The following is a 27,985-nucleotide window of genomic DNA, read 5'->3' as shown; positions in this document are numbered from 1 at the left end:
ATATTAAAGCACATAAACTTTTCCAGGAATCTTCATTTTACCAAGGTACCTATGTTCTTAGAATACATATCTTCCTGAACCAGTGATGGGGGTGTATCTCAATAAATCCATTACAAGTTGAAAATATCATTGTCAAAAATGTATTTAATGCATCTAACCTACTGAACATCATAGCTTAGCCTAGCCTACCTTAAACATGCTCAGAATAATTACATTAGCCTGAAAAGTGAAAGTCGCTCAGTTGTGTCTGACTCTTTGCGACTCCATAGACTGTAGCCTAGCAGGCTCCTCTGTTCATGGAATTCTCTAGGCCTGCGTACTGGAGTGGGTAGCTGTTACGTTCTCCAGGGAATCTTCCCAACCCAGGGATCGAACCCAGGTCTCCCACATTGCAGGCAAATCCTTTACATTAGCCTAGAGCCAGGCAAAATTATCTAACAAAGGTGCTGAACGTGAAAGTGCTAGTTGCTCAGTTGTGTCTGACACTTTGCAACCCCGTGGACTATAGCTTGTCAGGCTTCTCTGTTCATGGGATTCTCCAGGCAAGAATATAGGAGAGGGTTGTCATGCCCTTCTCCAGGGGATCTTCCTGACCCAGGGATCGAACCCAGGTCCCCTGCATTGTGGACAGATTCTTTTGCCATTTGAGCTACCTGGGAAGACCAACAGAAGGTGTTAGTGTTGAGAAATTCATGTAATGCATTTAATACTGTGCAGACAGTGAAGAACAGAGTTGTGTGCTTTGATTCCCCTTGTAATCGTGTGGCTGCCTGGGAGATGCTACTGCACGGTGTCATGAGAGAGTATTTTACCACATATTGGTAGCCTGGAGAAAATAAAAATTCAAAACTCACAGTATAATTTCTACTGAATGTGTATCACTTTTGTACCATCGTAAAGACAAAAATCACAAGTTGAACCATTGTAAGTTAAGGACTGTATTAACACTGTGTGATTTTTTGTAGTCCTGAGGATAGCTGAAAACTCTCTTAAAAGTCATACCTATTTACTTCTATGTGACCCAGAGATGATACTTTGAAAAAGCTTTCTAACTGATAAAATCATTGAATTAAGAAATGTTCATGAGGAGGCAGTTCAAGGTAGCAGTCTAAGAAGAGCTCACTTGCCTCTTCTTCTGGACAAAAAAAGCTGTACCTGCATGTGGAATAATTTCCTCTGAGAAAGACCTGAAAGCTAGAAGAATAGCAGCTTCATAGCAGAGGGTAAAAGGGGTACATTGAGACAGAAGAGGCAGAGATAGTCTTGCCAAAATATGAACCCAGGTACAGCAACCCATATTTGGGAGGGAAATAAAAACTATGGAACTTTTTCCCATGGAGCAAGGGGTTTGTGCCCACATCAGTATCACAGAGCTGGAGAGATGGGGCACCAAAGCACATGGCCTTGGAATCCACTGGGGAGTGTGTCCAGGAGACCCATAGAACTGCAGGGAATGGAGAACCTGCTCTTAGGGCTTGCATGCAGGCTGAGACCCCAGTGCAAAAGCATCAGTTTGAAAAGTGCTTAAACCACATGTGAATATTAATCTTAAAGCATCTCCTGCAGTTGTTGAGTCCATGCAGCCCACACTGAAGATGCTCCTAGACCACCTGGCTTGGTGGCCAGGGGTGTGGGGTTGTACCTCTGGGCCCCAGGGACTATGTTGTACACAAGGTCACTCCTTCAAGTCTGGGAGGAGTAGCTGTTTTGCTTAGTTCATGGAAACAAACACAAAGAGTTAGGCAAAATGAAGAGACAGAAGAATATGTTCCAAATGAAAGAATAAGACAAAAACCTCAGAAAAAGATCTTAATGAACTGGAGATATAAGGAATCTACCTGATACAGAGTTCAGAGTAATGACTGAAAAGATACTCACTAAATTCAAGAAAAGAATAGATGAACACAGTGAGAACTTCAACAAAGAGGTAGCAAGTATAAAGTCCATAAGCACATACCAAACAGAAATGGCAGAATTGAACATAATATTTGAACTGAAAAAAAAAAAATTACACTAGAGAGATTCAACAGCAGACTGGATAAAGCAGAAGAGCAGATCAGCAAACTGAAAGACAGAGCAGTGGGACTCACCCAGAAAGAGCATATGTGTGTACACACACACACATATCTTCTGGGGCAACATCAAGTGGAATAACATTTGTATTATATGGGTCCCAGAAGGAGGAGAGAAAGAGAAGAATGGAAAACTTACTTGAAGAAATATGGCAAAACATTCCAAATATAGAGAAGAAAACAGACATCAAGGTCCAAGAAGCCCAGAGAATTCCAAATAAGATGAACTAAAGAATTCCGCAATAAGACACAATATAATTAAAATATCAAAAGTTAAAGAGTTTTAAAAGCAGCAAGAAAACAATTTTTAATATACGAGGGAAATCCCATAAGTCTATCAGCATATTTTCAACAGAAACTTTGCAGCTAGAAGGGTATATACTGCAAAGCTATGGTAATTAAAATAGTATAGTGTTGACATAAAAGCAGACACATAGATCAGTGGAATAGAATAGACAGCCTAGAAGTAAACCCACTCATAATATGGTCAATTAATTTATGACAAAGGAGGCAAGAATATGCAGTGGGGAAGGACAGTCTCTTTAATAAATGGTGTTGAGCAATCGATAGCCACACACCAAAGAATGAAACTGGGTCACTATTTATACCATATACAAATATTTACTCAAAATGGAGTAAAGATTTGAAAGGAAGGCCTGAAACTATAAGTATCCTAGAAGAAAATATATGCAGTAAGCTCCTGGACATTGGTCTTCCTGATTGTTGTTGTTTTTTTTTTTTTTTTTCTTTTTTTGGATCTGACTCCAAAGGCAAGGGCAACAAAAACAAAATTAGATAGGACTACATAAAAAAAAACAAGTTTCTGTACAGTGAAGGAAACCATCAACAAATACAAATACAGCCTACTGAATGGGAGAAGATATTTGCAAATCATATATTCAATAAGGTTAATATCCAAAATATATAAGGAACTCACACTACTTTATAACAACAGAAACCACTCTGATTAACAAATGGGCAGAGTATCTGAATAGACTTTTTTTTTTAAAGAAGACATACAGAGAGCCAAAAGACATGTGAAAAGATGCTCAAGATCATTAATAATCAGGAAAATGCAAATCAAAACCACATTGAGATATCACTTCATGCCCACCAGAATGGCTGTTGTCAAACAACTCTCCTGCAACATTCCTCCATTGTTAGTGGGAATGTAAATGTTACAACCACTGTGGGCAGTAATGTGAAGGTAGCTCAAAAAGTAAGAATGCAACTGTTACATGAACTAGCAATTCTACTTTTGGATATCTAGCCAAAGAAAACAAAGACAGTAATTTGAAAAGTTATATGCTCCCTCCCCGTGTTCATTGTGGCATTATTTATAACAGTTAAGTTTGGAAACATCCTAAGTGTCCATTTATGAATGTATGGATAAAGAAGATGTGGTACATATATATGATAGAATACTACTCAGTCATAAAAACAGAATGAAATCTAGCCATCTGCAAAAACATGGATGGACCTTGAAGGTATTATGCTGTGTGATTTACTTATATGTGGAATCTGAAAAGTCAAAACCAAACCCAGACTCATAGATACAAAAAACATGTTGGTGACATTTTATTAACTCTGTTTGCTAACTATGATAACTAAACATATTGCAGTTAATATACAAACACAACATATTGCAGTATATACAAATGTTATATATGTTAATATATATATGTTAATATGTTTATACAAATAAACATTGCAGTATATACAAATGTTATATATGTTAATATATGTTAATACATATGTTAATATGTTTATACAAATAAACATATTGCAGTATATACAGATGTTGCATCTCTGTGTTGTATACATGAAACTATAAAATGTCATGTTATAGTTAAATGAAAAAATTTAAGTTTATAAAATCATTCTCTAACATTTTCATATTTTCATGTCTTGTGAAGGATTAAATGTACAATAATTTCATCAAATTGGATTTTCATAGAGTTAATCATATTTCAATGCTAATTATTTAAACTAATTCTTGGTCAATTTTTAAGCAGAACAAGGGAATAAAAAAACTTTCCTGAAGCCAGTAACATGTATTTCTTTCACTCTGGGTTTTGTACTGGGGAAAGTGGTATAGTGACCAGAGTAAATAAAAATTTATTTTATCAGGATCATTATAAAAGTCTAGTAAAAATAAATGGATGATATATGTTGTTGAATTTTCTTGCTCCTCTTCCTGTTTCTTCTGGCTCTTTCTATATAGCCTTAACTCCTGTATTATTTAAATATGAAATGTTGAGGTGATTACTCCTGGCAGCAGGCGATTCTTTCTGCTAATTGCTGCTCAGCCCATTTAAGTTATTGGAAATAGAGATATGTCACACTGGTGGGCTGCATGTGTCTTCAGAAGTTATTGAGCTTGTTTGTTACTTTAAGTAGATTATAGTATTTAGATTGTTTTCACTGGTATGTGTAAAGATGTGCATCCATAAGCTTTGGCTGATAATAAATTGAAATTGAAGCATTTTCATATACATCACCTAATATAAAATATTATCAACTCTGAGTGCCGCTGGGAGGTTGTCAGATCTTATGTGTGAAAGGTTTTTACCATCACTGTTACACATTAACTGGGCAAAGTTTAATATTAATAGCTCCTGAGAATTGTGGCTTTATTTCCTGTGTTTGGATTTTGTTTGCAGCAATTTGGTTGCTTCTCTGTGTACTCTCTTTGGTTGAGAGTATAGGCAAGATTGTGACAAGGTTCTGGGCTCTTAACTTTGATGAACACCATGACATTGCCATCATGCTCCGCTCAAAACAGCACAGCTGTGAGTCCGGGAGTGGCATCCCCACTGCCCTCATGAGCCTTTGTTTGGAGAACACCCTGATTAACCCCCACCCTTCACGGTTCATTGACTCACTGATAGATCAAGTTTAAACTAGCACATATTAGCACATTTGCTACTAACAGAGGAACAGTTGGCCATTCTGTTTTACATTGCTGGTTCATTGAAAACTGGCATGCTAAAAAGGTCTATAGAGTATGAATTGAGAGTTTACCAAAGGATTGAGAACCAAGTCAGTTGCATATTAATTTTGAATCATATCTATATTTTAATCTTAGATTATCATTTCGAGGGATGCTTATACTGTTGTAAAATTATGAATAAATGATTTATCACTTTCAGATTCCTTTTTTTCAAGGAGTTCAGGGGATTTATGTGTCTTGATACAGCTTTCATAGTAAACAGCTTGTCATAATTGAATGAAAGAAGAGCAAGGTTGTGACTGACTGATACTTCCCATCATCTCATTCTAAAATGTCTTCTGTAGAGTTCTTTGTAGCCAATAATTTACAGAAATTTTTGTGAACTATATTTCTGTACATAGGGCTTCCCAGATAGCTCAGTGATAAAGAAGCTGCCTGCCAGTATAGGAGATGTGAGTTTGATCCCTGGGTGGGAGCGACCCCCTGGAGAAGGAAGTGGCAACCCAGGCCAGTATTCTTGCCTGGAGAATCCCATGGACAGAGGAACCTGGCGGGTTCTTCATTGGGGGCGGGTTCATGGGGTTGCAAAGAGCTGGACACGACTGAGCGACTGAGCCCAGTAACACACACATACTGATATTTCTGTATCACGTGAAAATGTTTACTGATCTCTTGTTTGGGCAAGAGATCTAGAACGCATGTCTATTTTCTCACAAACATTTTAAAATCATCTCCTTTTAACCAATCACACTTCATAAAACAGAGAAATTCCTCTTGCCTACCTTCTTAACCTAGTCTTCAAAGTCTCCAATTTCTCTCCTTACTGTTCTTTTTATGGAAGATAGATTTGCCAGATCATTTGGCAGTGTCACCTGGTGAATCCTTTCTTGGCTTCACTGTTAGCACACCGGTGCCATCCTTGGCTACCTGCTTCTTTGCATTGTCCTTCCTCTTGTGAGATGATAGACACAAGTGCCCTGCTAGTGCTGAGGATGGCACTCCCAGTCTAAGCCTAAGATGGAACAATGGAGATTGTTTTCAAAACCAGCTAGTGCCATGAGGACTAAAGGCAGTTTCTTTCTGGCCCATTTTCTGATTATTTAATAACTGATTTGTTTTAGAAGGCAAACTGATTAATTTTCAGTTCTAAGCAAAAGGGTTAAGTATTTGTTTTCATTGTTGCTATAGACTTAATTTAGAAAAGATTTTACCCAGTTCTTAAATGTAATTCTTCTGCTGGGTTTAAGTTTGTATATAAAGGAAGTAAATATGAGAATAGGGATTGAATTATTTTTTAAAAGCCTAACAGCAATAAGAGGTTGTTAGATTTTTTCATGCTAAATGTCTCTTTCAAAGGATATAAGTGCCTATTGCAAAACCTACTTCTGATAAATCTTTGGTTCTTTGTGAAGTATTTGCCTTAGTCTTTTTGTTTTATTTTAGGAATTAATGTAAGTGGTTACATTGCTGGACTTCTTTTATAACACAGCGATTTTAAAAGAAAGGCTTTTTGCTTGCATGATTGTTTTTTGCAGGGTTGATTTTTTCTTTAATACAATTGGAATTACAGTTTTATAATTTATTTTTAACTTTTAGTTTATTTTTTAAAAGAATACACACACACACACACACACAATATGGCATCTATTGTATGCCAGATACTATTCCAAGGGCTAGTAATATAGCAAAGAGCAGAACCACGAAGTCTTTGAACTCAAGTAGCTTGTATTCTGGGCTTCCCCAGTGGTAAAGAATCTGCCTGCAATACAGGACATGCAGGAGACTTGGGTTCAGTTCCTGGGTTGGGAAGATTCCCTTGAAGGAGAAAATGGCAACCCACTCCAGTATTCTTGCCTTGAAAATCCCGTGGAAACCTGGCAGGCTACAGTCCATAGGGTTGCAGTGTTAGACATGGCTAAGCGCCTGAACACACACACACAGCTTATATTCCAGTGTTAGTGGAGTGTCTTAGTCTGTTTGGGATGGTATAACAAAGTACCATAGAGAGGGTGGCTTATAAAGAACAGAAATTTATTTCTCACAGTCTTGGAGGCTTCAAGTCTGAGCTCAGGGTGCCAGCATGTTCAGGGTCTGGCGAGAGCTCTCATGTCTTTACAGGGCAGAAAGAAAGCTAGAGCCCTCTGGGGTCTCTTATAAAAGCACTGATCCCATTCATAAGGGCTCAGTCCTTATCACCTAACTACCTCCCAGAGGCCTCACCTCCTAATACCTCACATTGGGGATTAGGATATCAACATATAAATTTTGGGGGGACACAAATATGTAATTGCTAAGAAAAGGGAATTGAAAAAATAAGTGTATTTCTGTGATGTCAAATGGGATGAAAGTATTTGCTGTTGTTCACAGGTGGTTAAGGGAGACTTCATGGGCTGTGAAGCTTTGGAAGAAAGCTGAAAGTCGTGGGAGCCATTTGGATATAGAAGTAATTCTAAGCAGAGGAAATAGTAAGGGCAAAATGCTGGGCAAGAAAGGCATTTGCAGAGTAGATTCAGGGAGCAGAGTAATTGGAAATGAAGTCACAGAGCGGGCTGGAGGTAATGCATGAAGGACCTTGTAAGGTTTGTATGGTTTTTGACTTTTCTCCTTAGAAAATTAGGGGCCATCTGGGAGTTTTAAGCAGAGGAGTGACATGATCTGATTTACTTTCAAAATATATATTCTGGCTGCCAAGTAGACAGTAGATTGTGTGAGTGGGTGAAAAGATTGCAGCAGGAGACCCGTTAAGTAGGAATTGGTATAATCCAGGCAAGAGATGGCTTAAATCAGGTTAGGCGTGGGAGAGGTGGTTTGAAGTGGTCAGTCTTTTGATTTATTTTTGAAGATAGATCTGGCTGGAGTTACTGACTTGGTGGATATTGAAAAAAGTTGAAGATGATGCTAAGATCTATTTTTTACTCTTATGAAAAAATTTCAAACATATAGGTGCCCATTATAATGTTTTTATATTTTCTGTATTTTTGTTACCTAGATTCCGTACTTAACATTTTTCTATAGTGGCTTCAAACATTTTGTTCTGTCGGTGTTTTTTATTTTATATTGGAGCATAGTTGCTTTTTTTAATTGGTGTGTAGTCACTTTACCATGCTGTATTAGTTTCTGCTCTATGGCAGAGTGAATCAGTTATATACATACATCCGCTCCTTTCTGGATTTTCTTTCTATTTAGGTCACCACAGAGCATCGCGTAGAGTGCCCTGTGCTATACAGTAGGTTCTCATTAGTGATGTATTTAATACACAGTAGTGTATATATGGAAAAGGCAATGGCGCCCCACTCTAGTCCTCTTGCCTGGAAAATCCCATGGATGGAGGAGCCTGGTGGGCTGCAGTCCATGGGGTCACTAAGAGTCGGATGCGACTGAGCGACTTGACTTTCACTTTTCACTTTCACGCATTGGAGAAGGAAATGGCAACCCACTCCAGTGTTCTTGCCTGGAGAATCCCAGGGACGGGGGAGCCTGGTGGGCTGACGTCTATGGGGTCGCACAGAGTCAGACACGACTGAAGCGACTTAGCAGCAGCAGCAGTAGTGTATATATGTCAATCCCAATCTCCCTGTCCATTCCCCTCTCTCACTTCCCCACCTTGGTATCCATTCATTTATTTTATACAACTGTCTATGTGTTTTAAAGTAAATTATAAATATCATGGGTAATTTTGATTGTTGTTGTTGTTCATTTGCCTAGTTGTGTCTGACTGGGTTTTCCTAATTTGCTGACATATTGAATGCAGGACTTGAATAGCATCATCTTTTAGGATTTTAAATAGCCCTGCTGGAATTCCATCACCTCCACTGGCTTTATTGGCAGCAGTGCTTCGTAAGGCCCATTTGATTTCACACTGCAGAGTGTCTCACTTGGAATGGGAGATGACACCATCATGGTTATCCAGATCATTGAGATCTTGTTTGTACAGTTCTTCCATGGTAATTACATGGGGGGTATTTTCCTCAGAAATAGTTCAGTAAGCATCTCTAACAAAAATTCTACAAATAGCAAAATATCATTATCCTACCAAATGAATGAGCAATAGTTGTGTTTATTATCATCTAATACCTGGTCCACATTGAAATTTCTGCCACTTTCCAAAATGTCTGTTATCGCTGATATGTACCAGCCAGTGTCCAATCTATTAAATACATTTAAACTATAACACTACAACATGCCCTCCTCATCTTTTTTATTCTCTTAGAAACTCTTAGCCCATTTAAATACAGATGACTGGTCCTTATTCCCAGAAATTCTGATTTAGTGGTTCTGGCGTGGGCCTTTCTAGTGAGCTGTTGGGGGATGCCGGGGTGTCGTTTTGGAGATCACAGACTTTGAGTAGTACTGTTAGGCCCCATCTGATTGTTCTTGGGGGCATCATTTAACGTGTTCTTTTATTCCCTGTATTTACTATAAGCTGGATTTTCAATCTAAAGACTTAATTAGATTTATGTTGTAAATTTGGGGCAAGAATACTTCATAAATGATATGTGTACTTCATATTTTATCATCTCAGGTGGTACAGAATGTCTGACTTCCCACTATTAGAGGCCAAGATGACTTCCCAAGGCTAAGATTTCACCAAGGAGGTGAAAGCTTGATCCCTCTGTTGTAATGTCTCTGTTTGAAACTAGTAGATAATTTGTTGAGTGATACTCAGGGACCAAGGGAATGTCTAGTCTTCAGTAAATATTTCATAAAATGATTTTAACATGTGTTGATTATCCTTGCCTGAACTGATTATTTAACTAGGAGTGGATCATAGAGATTTTCTAATTCAATCATTCTTCCTAAATGAGTGCTATTCTTTTTTAAAAATGATGTTGCTGCTCCCAACTGGTACTATTTGGTTAATGGGAAGTATAGTGCGTATTGGGTTTCCTGGGTAGCTCAACTGGTGAGTAAACTGCCTGCAATGCAGGAGACCCCAGTTTTATTCCTGGATTGGGAAGTTCCCCTGGAGAAGGGATAGGCTACCCACTCCAGTATTCTTGGGCTTCCCTGGTAGCTCAGATGGTAAAGAATCCACCTGTAATGCAGGAGACCTGGGTTGGGAAAATCCACTGGAGGAGGGCCTGGCAACCCACTCCAGTATTCTTTCCTGGAGAATCCCGTGGACAGAGGAGCCTGGCAGGCGACATTTCATGGGGTCACACAGAGTCAGACATGACTGAGCGACTAAGCACAGCGTAGCACATAGTGCTTATTAGACAGGCGGGATAAATCCTTAAGTAGTTATTCAAAGTAAAGTGAAGTTTCTGACTGGAGCAATTGGAAGGATGAAGTTGTTATTTAGTGAGAAGGGGAAGATGGTGGGTGGAAAGACCAGGTTTGATGGGAAAATGCAGAATTTTAGTTTTGAAAGCATTAAACTTGAGATGTCTAGTAAACGTTTGTATTGCTCAAAGTTCGATTGATTCAAAACAAAAACAAATAAAACATTTGTAAATGTAAGCATTTGTAAATGCTTACCAAAGAAAATTTATTCTAGAAGAGGAAATAACCAGATAGGCAAGATGCTCCATTCAGCATCTTTTCAGAGCACATCTAGGCTTGCACAATGAACATATAAACAAAGTGGCCTTAAGGCAAGAAGGGGAAAAATATAGGGGTTTAGCAATAAGCACGTATATTCACTAAGGCTGATTTGATTATCGCCATTTTTTTGAGTACTCTACTTGCAGACAGATCAGCCTTGAGCCCTGGACATCCCAGAGCAACCACTCAACCACTTGATGGGAGACTGATACATTGAATCCTTTCTTTTGTGAAAGGTCAGTGTCTTGGCCTCATTGCTACCAGTGCTTACATTTGGTATGGATTTGGGTTTATTGTCCACCATGTTTCTGCCAGTACTACCATTGGTGACTCTCCTAAATACCTTGTTCAGTGAATTTACACCTTATACAATACTGCTTTTAATCACAGGACTCATTTGCATCAAGAAAAGTAAATCAATTGACTGAGCAGTGTGGAATTCACCAGTCTTACCACATTTCCTATTTTATTATATTGTTTTCCACTTGGGAGACTAAATCTTGTGATAGTAAAGCAGTTTTTAGTTCCATAAACAGAATACATAGGTCTATGGACCAGTGAATGAGTGAAGGTAAGTGTCATCTCTTTTCTTCACCTTTTGTTTCCCACTGATAGTATTTTTTGCTTCTGGCCTCTATGACTTTGAACTCTGCTGATTTAGAGGTTTCAGTTTATATGGGAAAATGATAATGGTTCAATTGAACTGGACATTGAAACTACCTGGTCATGTTATTGAACCATATGACTGAACCAGCAAATGAAAAAATAATAATAGTGCAGTTGCTTTGCTGCAGAGGTGATCAGTTCTGATTATCAGGGGAAATAGTGTTGTTTCTGCTACTCCATAGGAGGACCACATCTGGAAACTGGCAGGCAACCTGGACTGCCACTTAGGAGCAGGATGAAATGAAAAAACACATAGTCCAGGAAAATAAAAATGGCCAAACTGACTTCAGGAGGCATAGAAAATGTAAACAGATGAATTACAACCAAAGAAGTAGAAAATTTTTTGTTACTTCTAAAAAAAGAAAAAAAACCCACCAACTCTGACATTTTCAGATGAATATGCACCATACCTTTAAGGAACAAGAAACTTCAATATTATTTAAACTACTCTGGAGCACAGGAAAAGAATGAAAACTCCCAGATTTTATTTATAGAGCTTGCATGGAATTAATACCAACATCTGACAATAAAGTCCAAAACAGGAAAAGTATAGATTGCTTTTATTTATGAGTGTCAAGCAACCCTTAATAAAATAAGGAGAGATGGCTATGTTATGAGCAGGATAAATATGTGCTTAGTCACTCAGTCGTGTCCGACTCTTTCTGATCCCATGGGCTGTAGCTTGCCAGAGTCCTCTGTCCATGGGGATTCTCCAGGCAAGAATACTGGAGTGGGTTGCCATGCCCTCCTCCAGGGGATCTTCCCAACCCAGGGATCAAACCCAGGTCTCCTTCATTACAGGTGGATTCTTTACCATCTGAGCCATATACATCTCATTTTATTTTATTTTAAATTTATTTATTTTAATTGAAGGATAATTACTTTACAATATTTTGATGATTTTTGCCATGCATCAACCTGAATCAGCTATAGCTATACATGTGTCCCATCCGTCCTGAACCCTATCCTATCTCCCTCCCCATCTTATCCCTCCAGGTTATCACAGAACAGTGGCTTTGGGTGCCTTGCATCATACATCAAACTCACACTGGTTATCTCTTTTACATATGGTAATGTTTATGTTCCAATGCTATTCACTCAAATCATCCCACCCTCGCCTTCTCCCACAGAGTCCAAAACTCTGTTCTTTACATCTGTGTCTCCTTTGCTGCCCTGCATGTGGGATCAGTTACCATCTTTCCAAGTTCTATGTATATGTGTTAATATACAGTATTTGTCTTTCTGACTTTACTTCACACTGTATAATAGGCTCCAGTTTTGTCTACCTCATTAAAATTGACTCCAATGTGTTCCTTTTTATAGCTGAGTAATATTCTATTGTGTATATGTACCACAACTTCCTCATCCATTCATCTACTGATGGACATCTAAGCTGCTTTCATGTCCTAGCTATTGTAAACAGTGCTATAGTGAACACTGGGATACATGTGTCTCTTTCAGTTCTGGTTTCCTCAGTGTGTATGCCCAGCAGTAGAATTGCTGGGTCATATGGCAGTTCTAGTCCCATTTTTTAAGGAATCTCCACACTGTTCTCCATAGTGGCTGTACCAGTTTGCATTCCCACCAACAGTGTAAGAGGGTTCCCTTTTCTCCACACCCTCTCCAGCATTTATTGTTTGTAGGCTCTTTGATGACAGCTCTTCTGACTGGCATGAGATAATACCTCATTGTGGTTTGGATTTGCATTTCTCTGATAATGAGTGTACATCTCATTTTAAAGCCTACATGGAGAAATTTGTGAAGGAATCCCATCGAGCTCTGGAACTAACGAGAGTATTCGTCATCAGCACTGTTGGTCACATTCTTCTGGTGAAACCAACCAGTGCAAGAAGAATAGAGAAAAAATGCGAATTTGTATGCCAAGTGGAAAGGGAAAAGTGAAATTACCATCATTTGAAGGTGAAATTGCTATCGACCTGGAAAATCCAAGAGGATAAAAGGAAATCTATGATGAACAATGAGAAAATTAAGTGCTAGGTGTAGAAATAAATAGTTTTGATATTTGCTGTTAATATTCAGTGAGGAGATGGAGTGGAACACATACTGATGGCAGTAGCAAAAAAGATGAAAAACGTAGACTTGTTCAGCATTCGTCTGACAAGCATTTAACATGGTCCTGAGGGACACAGAAAGCTTAAAATGGAAAAGCATACCTTGTTTCTGTAAAGAAAGACTGAATCTCATAAAAGTGTTATTGTCCTTAAGAGAATTTATATTTAATGTAATCGCAATAAAATGCCAGTAGAATTTTTCCATACTAGACAAACTGATTTTAAAGATCGTGTGTAAAAAGAGACATGGAAATTCTTAAAAGTAGTAAAGAGAGACCAACTGTACCAGTTATTAAGTCATGTTATGAAACTATGATATTTAAAATGTTATGATACTGACAAGAATAAGTCAATAGATCTCAGACAAGGCACTTAGATTCAAACACATACAGAGACCTAATATATATAAAGTGGCATTTGAAATCTGTGGGAGAAAGATGGATTATGTCATGAATGATGTTGAGATAGATAGATAGCAATCTGGAAAAAAGTTAAGGTCAGCTCTCATAAAATATGAAATTGAGCCCATCAAATTATTAGAAAGATACAGGGGATTTTTTTTGTCACAAAGGGAGTTTTTAAATATGACACAAAAGCCAGAAGCTATAAAAGAAGTGATATATTCAACTACAGGCACGTAAAAATGAAAACAGCATAAATAAAATGAAATCACTAAATGACACACTGGGGAAAATATTTGTAATTTATCTGACAAGAGGTTGATTTTTCTTACTGTATGGAGCACTACTATAATTAACATGACAATACAAATATTATTTTTAAAGATAGGCTAATGATATAAACCGATAGCTCATGGAAAAATAAAAGCAACTGTTAAACATTTTCAATGTTTCTCACCTCCCCCTTATAATAAGAGAAATGTAAATTGAAATTAGAGTGATGTGCAGTTTTTTATCCTTCACGTTATCAAAGATCAAAAAATTTGAAAATATGCAAGGTTTACAAGGGTGTAAGAAAACAGACACTCCTAGTTCCTAGTGGTGTAAGTTGATAGTAAAAATAATAGGTAAACTGAATACTGTGTGCCATGCACTTTCATAAGTACTTTATATTTACTTATTTAATCATCACATGTACCTTTTGTGAATGGTACTCTTATTAGCCCCTATGACAGATGAGGAAACTAAAGAACAGAAAAGTTAGACAATAACCCAGAGTCACACAGTTTGGCAAATGGAGGAGCCAAGGTTTAAGATCAATTACTTTTACTTTAGCATTTACTTTTTTTTGGTCACAACTCTGAATTGTTTCAATGGCAAGTAATTTGGCAGTATACACTCTCAAGTGTACATATACTTTGATCTAATGATTCTCTTTCTAGAAGTTTGATCTGCAGTTTTCCGTAAATAGATGCAAAATGACATTTATTGCAGCATTATTTGCAGTAAAGGAAGACTGGAAACAACCTGCATACCTATCCCCAGGGACTAGTTAATTAAATTGAGGTTCATACGAAGAAAACTAGGCAGCTCTGGATAAACTAAGATGGCACTCACATACATTTTCATATGTGCGCTGAGTAGATTCTCAATGATGCCAGTAGTCGTCTCTCAGGAAGGGAACTGGGTGTCAGGGAATGAACTGACGAGATTTTGAATTCTCAGAGGACAGTGTGTGTATTTTAATCTGTACAGAAAACTACTGTGTGTGCGGTTCTCAAATACAGAGACATTTGTATTGAGGTCATTTGGTGAAGAGTGTCACCAAGTGCCTTAGACCTGGATTCAGACTCCAACACTGGGTGGTTAACTCAGCGGGAAAGAGGCTTTGGAACACCTGTAGCATCTTGACTTCTTCCCTGACTTTGGCTGTGACTGGAGGAAGGACAGAATCCATAGAGCTCTATGTGTTTGGGGTAAGATTCCTCTCAACACCTCTCTGCTCTCAGTCTTAACTGTGGCACACAGTTTTTATCTTTTGAACATGGCATTGCTGCCTGAAGTCCTTCATCAGCTAGACTTTCATCCCTCTAAAGCGCTCTCTGTGTACCCGCTGGCCTGACACCGTCCCCTACTCTCTTCTACTCCAGACACCATTTTATTTTGCCCTGTGGAATGATTCTTCATGAGCAAAATCTTGGAGGAAAACCAAGAGAGTTTCCAATCTAATATGGAAGATTAACTAATAAATAGATGTAAAGTTACAGTGGTGTGTACCAGTCAAGATTGGGAAGTACATGGATTCGTGAGAGTAAATGATAAGGGGGAAATGACCTAGCTGAAGTCATAAAGCCAAGGAGGTCATGATAGCCTTTCCTGCTTTCCCTAGAAAGTGATAACTGAGGCGAGGTCAGAACAAGAGAAGAGGAGGTTAACTGGGCAAAGTGGCTACGGTAACAGACGGTGAAGGTGGGTAGCAGGTAGGTAGGTGTAGGTGGGTAGCATGGGGAGAGCAGGTTCATGGGCACTGTGGCAGAAGGCACATAGGAATTCAAGAAAATGAATGGAATAGGAGGAAGCTTGAGGAAGGAGCGTGGATGGAGAGACAGTTGGGGCTTTTTTTTAGCTATATCTCTTTATTCCACTTAATTAAAGACATTTAAAACGTCCTACTTTATTGGGTAGAAATCTCCATTCTGATTTCTAAATTTTGACATCAAATTGCTACCTAATTCATGTATACTTAGACTTTAGCTTCATAGTCATCATGTTAAGTTCATCTAAAAGAAAAAGAGAAATGAGAAAACGAATACATGCTCTGGTTTAAAAAAAAATTTGGCTTTGTTGACATGTATTTAAAAACCCCTTGATTGACCCAGAATGCCTAAGGACATTTCTGATTAATTTAGCTTTCATTACTGTTGTTAACTGAGGCTTAAAATAAACTTATTTTGCTTAAATCCTTTTAGAAAGTCTTTAAAAATAATTTTAGCCCCTTTCCTGCCTTAGGTTTGTGTCACAGAGATTGGATGGGATGTAGAGTGTGCACGTTCATACATTTACATTTAAAGTCTGCAAACCTTCAGCTAGAATGTGCTTATCCTCACAAGCCAGAATGACTGTTTTTCATTTCCGTGAATGTTTATCCCTTCACAGTCATGATCTAGGAAGAGGGGGGAATAAAAGTTGGTTTGTATGACAGCATTTGGGGACTCCATCTGGTGCTTAGACACCTTTCTTCCTGGGTCTGTTACTGCTGGAGAAATGCGAGTATTCTAACAAACTTACCAGGTAAGGGAAAATTTAACTAGATCTTAGTCTGGACTGTCTGGGGTTGAGAACAAGTTCCTAGTCCTTGTCATGTTTTAATAAAAGTGAGCCTTAGATTAATCTGCTTAGCCCTTCCTCATTAAAGGACGCTAATACTGCCCATGGCAGTCTTGTTTTGACCTGATCCAGAATCACATACCTCATTTTGTTGTTGTCTCTTCAGTCTCCTTTAATCTGGAACAGTTCCTCAGCTTTTGTCTTTCATAGTCTTGACGGCGTTGAGAAGTCTAAGGCGGGTACTTTGAGAATACCCTTCCACTTGGGTTTGAGTGTTTCCTCATATCAGGTCCACATTATGCACTCGGGGCAGCAGTCCCACAGAAGTTGCGTGTCTTAGTGCTGGGCATGGCGTACATGAGACACGTGTGTCTGTCTGTATCACTCAGAGTGTTGTTAGCTTTGATTGCTTGACTGGGGAGGTGTCTGCCAGTTTTCCCTACTGTAAATATCCTTTTTATCTTCTGTAAATAGAAGAATAGGGAGGGACAGAGTTTAATAATAAGTAAATACTTTGTTCCCCAACTGACTGTCATCACTGATGATTTTAGCATCCATTGCTGATTCTTGCTTGCTGCTGCTAAGTCATGTCAGTCGTGTCCAACTCTGTGTGACCCCGTAGACGGCAGCCCAACAGGCTCCTCTGTCCCTGGGATTCTCCAGGCAAGAACACTGGAGTGGGCTGCCATTTCCTTCTCCAATGCGTGAAAGTGAAAAGTGAAAGGGAAGTCTCTCAGTCATGTCCGACTCTTAGCGACCCCATGGACTGTAGCCTACCAGGCTCCTCCATCCATGGGATTCTCCAGGCAAGAGTACTAGAGTGGGTTGCCGTTGCCTACTCCAATTCTTGCTTAGATCCATCATTATTATAATGATCAAAAATATTGATTTTCTAACTCTTTAATTTTTCTGTATTTATTGTTTTTCTTCTATAAGTCAGTTTTTCCTTCTTTCTTTGTGTGTGTATTTAGTGGTGTTTTTTTTTTAAAGAAACGTGGCTCCTAGAGTTTTTTTTTAATTTAAATTTATTTATTTTTTTAATTGAAGGATAATTGCTTTTAAGAATTTTGTTGTTTTCTGTCAAAACTCAACATGAATCAGCTATAGGTATACATATATCCTCTGCCACTTGAACCTGCTTCCTGTCTCCCTCCCCACCCAACCCCTCCAGGTTAATACACAGCCCCTGTTTGAGTTTCCTGAGACATACAGCAAATTCCTGTTGGCTATCTATTTTACATATGGTAATGTGAGTTTCCATGTTTCTCTCTCCATACACCTCACCCTCTCCTCCCCTCTCCCCATGTCCATAAGTCTGTTCTCTATGTCTGTTTCTCCATTGCTGCCCTGTAAATAAATTCTTCGGTACCATCTTTCTAGATTCTGTATATATGCGTTAGTATACAATGTTTATCTTTCTCTTTCTAACTTACTTCACTCTGTATAATAGGCTCTAGATTCATCTACCTCATTAGAACTGACTCAAATGTGTTCCTTTTTATGGCTGAGTAATATTCCATTGTGTAAATGTACCTACCACAACTTCTTTATCCATTGATCTGTTGACGGACCTCTAGGTTGCTTCCATGTTCTAGCGATTGTAAATAGTGCTCCATAGTATGTATGGTATGTTACTGTCTTTATTCCATTTTATGTTGCCCCAGGTTTGGCCAGTGGAAATCCTGAGACACTGAGTCTTTTATCTGAGATTTTTGTACAAATGATATAAAAAATAGATAACAGACGGACAGAAGATAGATAACCTAGGAGCAAGAAGCCTGAGAGGTGAATCTGTTGGTGATCAGGAGAGGCTTCAGTGAAGAAGTGGTATTTGAAGGGAGCTATGAATAAGTGGTCGCCCTTTCACAGGATTGGAGATGAGGCGGAGTGGAAAGGGAGGCTGAATGCAGGAAGACTGGACAGACCTGGTGCTCAGCAAGTGATACAGTGGGTCTAGATCATGAAGGGGAAGCCAGACTGAAACAGAAAACCCTCTGTGCCAAGTTTGCTTCTAGCATTTTCTGTGCAGGTCTCACACCTTGGTATTTTCGTCCTGGCCCTCCTTTTGCTGTTTGGGAAGGGGGAGGATGAGGTGTGAGGCGGGAGGGAATTGCAGGTGGTGGAAAGCAGCAGCCTGAGCCCAGAGCCTTACTCAGAGGCTACCTTCTCCGGAAGCTCTTTTTCAGATCCTAACGAGCCCCTCCTCTCTGCACCTTGTGCCTCTCTGTTAACAGATCTGTTCTGTCTTGTACTGTTTCTGTTTGTGGGTACGTCTTCCCCCTTTGAAGTATGAGCCACATATGAACCACTTCCCCTCTTCCCAGTACTCAGTACAAATGCTCAGTAAGTATTTCTTGAATCTGTGTGAAAGGAAGGAGAGAGGATAGGTTGGAGTTGGTTGGGGAAGGTTCTGGATGTCATTTTCAGGCGTTCAGGTGCGCTCCTCAGGCAGAGATAGGCCCTGGAGCTTTGAACCAGGGTTTCTGGGAGCTAGAAGGTCTGAGGATGCAGAGGAAGCGGGATGCTGCAAGACACCTGTGAGTAGTCAGAGAAAGACGGCCCGGAAGGGCAGAGGCATGGAAGCAAACAGTTATCACCACACAATCCGGGCACTCATTTGAATGTAGGAATTGATTGAAAGGGGGGAAAAAGGAGTTGAGCATGGCTTTGAGGTTTCAAGACTGGATAGTTAGCAGACTGGCAGAGACCTCTCACCAAAACAGGAGCCCAGAGCCATTACAGAAGAACAAGGAGTTCAGTTCAGCATCGTTCTGTCTGGTCCTCAGCCAAGACTCCCTGAATTCAAACAATATGATTCGTTGAACATTTTTTATTATATCAATTATGGTAAGAAAATATTGTCTCTGCTGGAGGCACAAAAACTGACGTGAGCGTAATGGGCATTTTTCTTTTGGCTTCTGTAACGGTTTCATTAAAAATGGATGCTAGGAACTGCTTTCCTAGCCTTGAAGCATGGCCCAGTGAGAGCAGCTTACCGAGAAGGAAATAGTAGTCAGCTTTCCTCTGGCTCCTCTGTCCCCTCCTGCCCCTTCCTAACAACAGAAAATTTGCTTTGCACCTGCTCCAACTGGGCTCTAAGTGATAAGCATCTTGCAAGCCCAGAAAATTGTAGTATCAAATCTCAGCTCCAACTGTGAGGCAGCACCATATCCCTGGATCCCGCTGAGAGACGTTGCTTTTCTGGTTCCCCAGGGAAGAGTTCTTTCTCTCTGGCCCCCTTTCAGGTTTGAACTCTGACCTAAGCCCTCTTTTTAGCTCCCAGCATGCATTGCTCTGGAGCTGGCCCTGACCTAGCCCCGAATCCTCCACCCTGAGCTCACCAGCAGGTCAGCCCTGGCTAGCCCTGGGGTCACTGGAATACCCAATTCCAATAATGAGCATATTTATCCAAGGAGAGGAAATGGACTTTCCTATTTGTTACAGTCCATTGCTTCCCCTGCCCCCACCCCGCCCAGAAACAGGTGCTTAAGAAACATCGGATATATTCACTATTATTGGTGATTTGGTAAATATACATAAAAATCATCTAATATGATTCACAAAGTTGTTTTCATTCACACCTTCCTTCACAGGTTAAAAATGCTTCGTTATAACTCAGGACTTAACTTTAAGAGAGATATTCCTATTTCATTGCTAGGGAATGTGAAATGTTTGAAAATAATGCTGTATTCAGGAAAGCTTTTGCCAGGATTTCAAATAAAAATAGCAAATACTAATTAAATAGGTGTATAACATTCTAACTTGCTTTAGTGTGTGGTTTAAAGGGAAAGAAAAAAGTGCTGACAGAGAGTTTATAATTTCTGTCTTCATATTTTCCTCTTAGGTTTTTCAAACAGACCAAAGTCATTAAAAATACTCCTTAACCCCCAAAGCCACAAAAAAGAAGCTACTCAGGTCTATTATGAAAAGGTTGAACCACTGTTGAAGATTGCGGGAATAAAGACTGATGTAACAAGTAAGTATTTTCAGAACATAATTTCGCCTTTATAAAAGAAATCATACTTAAGGAAGCAAGATAACCTTGAATTTGTTCTTGAGTCAAATTTAGGAAGTTAGTTGTAATATCTAAAGCTTGTTTATGTGCTTTGATAACTTACTGCAGCCAGCTACAGGATTATAATTCAATTATTTTGTTTCAGTTGTATTATTTTTTATTAGAGTATCACTATTATCTCTTTAGACCTTTTTCAGACTTTAAAAGTTACTAGATATCATGTTTAAGGGGGCTACACATGTTTCAGTATCTTCATTGAGATGCTGACTATTTGCACATTATCTCTGCAGTTGAGCAGTGATTGATTTTGGCTCACTTAAATGTTAGATGTCTTCCATGAAATCCTTCATTAGGTGGTTTTTGTTCTGACTCTGACCCCTGCTGGTTGGGTCAAAACTCAGCACTTAGCTGCTGATTTTAGATGAATTTGGAGAATCCAGAAGCTTAAAATCATTGTCTAAAACAAGAGAGGTGCTTAGGTTTGTACGCAGAGAAACAGAAATTTGCTAATGCTGAAGTTCATGGAAAGAAGATATTAAAATTATTTTCAGCTGTTAAAATTTGGTGACCAAATTCCTTTGATTGCTTGGCAGTGGTGGTTTAGTTGCTAAGTTGTGTGTCCAACTCTTGTGATCCCATGGACTGTAGCCTGCCAGGCTCCTCATCCATGGGATTCTCCAGGTGAGAATACTGGAGTGGGTTGCCATTTCCTTCTCCAGAGGATCTTCCCAACCCAGGAATCTAACCCGGGTCTCCTGCATTGCAGGCAGATTCTTTACCAACTATGAGCTATGAGGGAAGCCCAAAGATTTCCCTAACCAGGAATTGAACCCCAGCCGCGGCGGTGAAAGCACCAAATCCTAGCCGCTAGACCACCAGGGAGCTGCTTTGATTCCTTCGAGACTCTTATTTTTCCAAGGGGATGAGGTGAGGAGGGTTGATGCTGTTGTGAATCACACCCTCAGTTTTTCTGGTTTTACTTCTAGGTAGCTTCTATTTACAGTTAACAGATAATATAAATGTGTAGTGAATTTTAATTGATGAAGAGTGTTGCATACGCCTACTCAGGATACAAGGCCAGAATGCACTTGGAATCTCCTAGTCCCAGTTATAAGTTCCTGAGGAAGGTGCCCAGACTGACCTGGCTTTGCTCAGCTGCAAAGAAGGGAGATGGATCTCACCATGTAAATAAGGTTTAAAACCTACATCTCATGATTTGATGGATAGGTATGCCTGTGTGTGCTGTGCCCATAGTATTTTGGTATTTCTTTCATGAACCTTGGCTTCATCTTAAATATGGTCCTTTCCATTATTGTACAATGGTTGCCAGTGAATTTGGTTCTTTATTCAAATCTAGTGGGATGAGAAGAGGTGTGCATATGTGAGAGATTCAACATGTTTTAATCCTGAACAAGGATTAAAACTTTTTCTAAAAAAAAAAAACCAAAACTTTTTCTGATTAACTTGACTGTCCTAATGTATTACATATGCTGCACCTGGAGCGCCTTCTTAAGCAGCAAGACCCTTCCTAGGAGATGCAGTGGGACCCCCTTCTCCTAAAGGCTGAGGACACCTGAACTGAAGTTGGGAAGGCTCCCAACAAGGCGCATAAGAGGAAGTCTGAGTCCAGATTAAGGATAAATCTTTAGTGCTACAAGTGGGAGTTTACTGTTTGTGCCTTGATCCTGCGGTGCTGCACAATTTTTATCACGGTGTTGTAATTTAGTTTAGCGAAGATGATTATGTCATCAGGATAAAGATCAGAAAACATGAGGGAGACATTGGAGGAAAGAAAACCAGCCTACGAGGCTTGAACTAAGGTAGAGAAAATGATAGGAATGTGCTCTCCTTCTTAATAATTGTATTGGAGAGAAAAATATTATGTCTAGAAGCTTTATGCCCTAAAATTTATATGTTATCAAATATTACATTTAATTTAACATAAAATAAAATTAGAATATTACGTAAATGCAAATTTAGAATTTATTTATGTATTTGTGCAGAATGGCTAATTATTAGCTGCCTAATACTGCTGCTGCAGGCAAAATTATAAAATTACATCTTTTACTTATGAAACCATTTGGGTATTTATATTAGCTTAATATTTATATTTTTAAAATGTTTACCTATTTTATGTGAAAGACACACTAAACATGTGGTTATCTGAAAAATTTTATCCTGCCTATCTCACTGTATAATTTTGTAGTTTGAATAAGGTTATATATTTAAAACTACCTTGTATATTGTAAAGTGCTATAGAAACATGGTCATAATGTAGCATATTTTAGTTTCATAAATTATGTAATAATAAGATTCAACTTACACTTTTAAAAAAGTATCTCTTATGAAACAGTAAAGCAGAAAGAGTACAAATTTTCTGCATGTCCAGTGTGACCATTGTTTTAACGTATGTTCTGTGTACCACTGACTCCAAAAGGACTATGAATTATATAATAAAGTCTATCTGATGATGAATTCATTAAGAGAGTGCTATATAATGAGGCATGATGTAAAACTTGTAACAAGATGTATTCATCATAAGGGCTTCCCTGGTGGCTCAGTGGTAAAGAATCCACCTGCCAATGCAGAAGATGCAGGTTCAATCCCTGTATTGGGAAGATCCCCTGGAGCAGGAAATGGCAACCAGCTCCAGTATTCTTGCCTGAAAAATTCCATGGACAGAGGAGCCTGGTGGGCTACAGTCCATAGGGTCACAAAGAGTCAGACATGACTGAACACACACACGCAGACCATATGCTCCAGCAATTCCACACTTCTGGGTGTTTAGCCAAAGGAAACAAAAACACTAACTCAAAAGATATCTGTACTCCCATATGCATTACAGCGTTATTTCTTTAAAAACATTTTATTGGAACATAAACATAGTTGCTTTAGGATGTTGTGTTAGCTTCTGCTGTATGGCAAGGTGAATCAGCTATATGGGTCCACATAACCCCTCTTTTATGGATTTTCTTCTCATTTAGGTCACCACAGAGCCCTGAATAGAGTTCCCCGTGCTATACAGTAGGTTCTCATTAATATTTGTTTTATACAGAGAAGCATATAATGCCAGTCTCCCAGTTTATCCCACTCCCCTTTCCCCCCTTGGTGTCCATACATTTCTTCTCTGTATCGTGTGTCTCTTCGTGTTTTGCAAGAAGGTTCATCTGTACCATCTTTGTAGATCCCACATATATGCATTAATATACGATATTTATTTTTCTCTTTCTGACTTTCTTCACTCCATGATAGTCTTTAGGTCCATCCAGGTCTCTTCAAAAGGCACAATTTTGTTCTTTTTTATGGATAAATAATATTCCATTGTATATATGCATCACATCTTTATCTATTCCTCTGTTGATGGACATTTAGGTCACTTCCATGTTCTGGCTATTGTAAATAGTGCTGCAGGGACCGCTGGGGCACATGTGTCCTTTGGAATTATGGCTTTCTCTGGGTAGATGCCCAGGAGTGGGATTGCTGGGCCATATGGTAGTTTTGTTGTTAGTTTTCTAAGGAACCTCTGTACTGTTCTCCACAGTGGCTTTATCAACTTACATTCCTACCAACAATGTGTGAGGGTTCCCTTTTCTCCACACTCTCTCCAGCATTTATTGTTTGTAGACATTTTTATGATGACCAGTGTGAGGTGACACCTCACTATAGTTTTGATGTGCATTTCTCTAATTAGTGATGCTGAATATCTTTTCATGTGCCTGTTGGCCATCTGTATGTCTTCTTGGAGAAATGTCTGTTTAGGTCTTTTGCCCATTTTTTGACCAAGTTCTTTGTTTTTTTGGTATTAAGCTGCATGAGCTGTTTGTATATTTTGGAGATTAATCCCTTGTCAGTTGCTTCATTTGCAAAGATTTTGTCCCATTCTGATGGTTGTCTTTTCATCTTGTTTATAGTTCTCTTTGCTATGAAAAAGCTTTTAGGTTTAATTAGGTTCCCATTTGTTTATATTTGTTTTTACTTTTCATTACATTTTATTTTCATTACAATAGCCAAGACATGTAATCAGCCTAAGTGTTCATTAATTGATGAATGGATACAGAAAATGTGTATATGTGTGTATACATATACATATATGTGTATATATATACATATGTGTATACATATACATATATATATGTATATGTGTGTGTGTGTATATACACATACACATGTACATGCCATGCCACAGAATACTATCCAGCCATAGAAAAGAAGGACATCTTGCCATTTGGGGAAATATAAGAGGACCCTAAGGATACTATGGTAAGTGAAATAAGTCAGAGAAAGACAAAAGCCATATGATCCCACTTATATGTTGAATATTTTTTAAAAATTCCCCCAAACAAACAAACCAGAACATGTAGATACAGAGAACAGATTTCCAGAGGTTTGGTGGTGGGGGTGAAATGGTTGAAGGGTGTCAAAATGTACAGACTTCTAGTTTAAAAAAAAAGATTCTCACCACATTAATAATAGTATATTAATTTCATTTTGGTTAGTGCTGAAAGCCTAACTCCTTCTAAATATAGATCAGCATCTTTTGACATAGTCGAGCTGAAGGAGCATCTCCCCTCTGCTGCTACTTTCCATGCACTATCGTATCTAATAATCATATCAGAAGAACTGGAAGAACCTTAAAAAAAGAGTTATTTATTCCTAATAACTTGATACATGAATCAAAGAGCAAGAGTGGAAAGCCCATTCTGGCATATGATGCCATTTCTTTCTCTTCCTCTCAAAGCAGAGAAGACTTTAAGAATTACACTCTTAAAGGTGTGAGAGGAATCTGGACATCATAGGATCACTCATAGAACAATAAGATTTAAAAAATCAAGGCAGCCGAGAAATTAAACTGGAAAGAATGGTGGAAGCCATCTAGTTCAATTTCTCTCCTATGGTGGCGTGCAGGAGTGTGGCACTCCTCGCGGAAGAAGTGCCACTCCTGGGGCATTCCACAGCCTGGCCTGGGCATCATGAGGTGGAGTCAGCACGTGCTGTTACTGGACAACGCTGATGGACGCTTTCAAGTGGAGTTCACTGTGCCTCTGCATATTAGAAAAAGGCACCTCCTTTGTCCTCACTTACTAACAGGTGCTCTTTCTTCTGGGCTGAGGTAGTCCAAAGTCACCTAGCGTGTTGAATAATCTAATCTAATCTAGTATTAGCTGGATTGCAAACCTACTTGACCCTTTGCCAAATGTCTGTGGGAAATGTAAATTGCAAGAAGAACTTGTGAGCTGATGTTTGTCTCCTTGTGACTTTCCGTGTTGACGTTTATCTTTTGCGCCTGCTAACTTGCTTCAGTTCTGTCCAACTCTTTGTGACCCTGTGGATGGAGCCTGACGGGCTTCTCTGTCCATGGGGATTCTCTAGGCAAGAATACTGCAGTGGGTTGCCATGCTCTCCTTCAGGGGACTCTTCCCGACCCAAAGATCAAACCCGCGTCTCTTATGTCTCCTGTATTGGCAGGCGGGTTCTTTACCACTAGCGCCACCGTACAAAATAAATAAGTGTGTCCCATCTTGTGTGTATAATCTTTGAGGTGTTTGAAAACAGATATCATGTATTCCCTTGATCTCACTTGCTCAAGACAGGAAATTCCATTTTCTTCAGTCAATCTTTATAGTCACACAGCTCCTAGACCTTGTTATGTTCATCATCATTATCATGGTCAAAGACACTTCTCTGAATGTAGCTTTGGTCTCTTTGATCTCATGGGAGTGCTTTGTCACCAGATAATTTTACCTCCTGTCTGACCCTGGGCAGAGTTGTCAAGAATGTAGGGTTTATTGTCACTTTTTTCCCTCCTTCTGAGATCATGTGTTTAGCTTTTGACACTTTTACCAAATTTCTTTTGATTGTTTCCCTTTGGCTCTTTATGTCTCTATTTGAAGCCTTCCCTTCCATGGAGATACCTCCTATTGCTCCTGATTTCACCCAGCAGAAAGCTAGGTGATCTGATAAAACTGTTAAAAATGATGGTAGTCAGCTGAGGCATTACTCCCTCCCAATTATACCTACATGTTAACAAAAATCTGGATCGTAAATGTTCACAAATCAGATCCAGCTAGAAAGAGAGAATTATGGATGAAAAGTTCTTTTTATTATCCCTTGAATAATTGTGGATATACATGATCAATCCATTTCTAATAGTAGGATATCAGTTTGGGGGTTGGAATTTATCCCTGTGGACAGTGAGTAGTCATCAATGGAGTTTATGTAGGGAAGAGGTATGATCAAACATATGCTTAAGAAAGATCATTCTGGCTAGAGTGGGTAAATAGAGGGGGGCTGGAGGAAAGGCTGATGTAGTTTGCATATTAAAAATGGTGGTGACTAGGTCTAGGGCATTGGCTTGAGGAATGTTGGGATGCAGCAGCATAATTAAAAAGCAGAAGCAACTGGCTTTGGGCGTACAGTGATTGCAGAGAGTAAAAGAAAGGGATACTCTAGAAAGAAGACAATTCCCATCTTGGGTAGTGAGGAGTGGATGATGGAACACTGGAAAGGATGATGTAATTGAGAGGCAGTGTATTTGAAGGTGAGAATGATGGCTGCTACTTGAACTTACTAAGTTTGAAGTACCTACGAGACAGAAAAGAAAACGACATTTCAGTATCTTATCCTGTTACAGACTTTTCTCACCAAACCAAGAAAGGTTTCTTTTATGTTAGAATCAAAACTCATCTGATTTAACTTTAGCCTGTTTCCTTACCACCAATCAATATCAACCTCAGGACATTACTTTTCTCCAATATTGTCTTTCTGAAGAAGTAATATTTAAACTGAAGGTTCGGGTGTATAGGGATCCCAGCAGTGAGAACTGTGTATTCAAAGAGTTGTAAACAATGAAAAATCCAAATTTCCTAAATAAGAGAGGTGTCAGTCAGGTTGTCAAAGGAAAGTAGCTGAAAGAAGAGGCCAGTAGCTTTCTTGTGATACTGCAGCTTCCTGGCAGCCCATGGTGATGTTTATTTGGAGTGATTTGAATCAGGCTCTTTCTGCTTCCAGAGCCCATAATGTTCTGTATAAAGGCACATTTTGATTCCTTCTACTCCTTCTAAATGGGGCTTCCCAGGTGGTTCTGTAGTAAAGAATCTGCCTGCCATTTCAGGAGACATGTGTTTGATCCCTGAGTTGGAAAGATCCCCTGGAGGAGGGCATGGCAACCCACCCCAGTATTCTTGTCTGGAGAATCCCATGGACAGAGGAGCCTGGTGGGCTACAGTTTGTAAGGTCGAATAGAGTCAGGCATGACTGAAACAACTTAGCACGCACACACACATAGTCACATTTCACCTGCAAGATGAGAGGAAGAAACAGACTATTATTTCATATTTTTTTGTAAGTAAAAATATCATTTAACCAGAAGATAATTTTAAGGCTAATTTTGTTTTGGATGTGAAAAACTTTACCAAAGCAATCTTTGGAATAAAACC

At 39.0% G+C, this 27,985-nt stretch overlaps 1 protein-coding gene across 1 annotated transcript in view; it reads left to right on the top strand.

Moving 5' to 3' along the window:
- CERKL (ceramide kinase like) overlaps positions 1 to 27,985 on the top strand; it is a 126,880-nt gene that overhangs the window by 74,520 nt on the left and 24,375 nt on the right. Inside the window, exon 3 of the mRNA XM_043487443.1 lies at positions 20,379 to 20,510. Within this exon, the coding sequence (XP_043343378.1) occupies positions 20,379 to 20,510 (132 nt within the window). The remainder of the gene's footprint in view (positions 1 to 20,378; positions 20,511 to 27,985) is intronic.

Source organism: Cervus canadensis, chromosome 15 (genome assembly GCF_019320065.1).
Source record: "Cervus canadensis isolate Bull #8, Minnesota chromosome 15, ASM1932006v1, whole genome shotgun sequence".
NCBI classification, from domain to species: Eukaryota; Metazoa; Chordata; class Mammalia; order Artiodactyla; family Cervidae; genus Cervus; species Cervus canadensis.
This window is presented reverse-complemented; position numbering and strand designations above follow the sequence as displayed.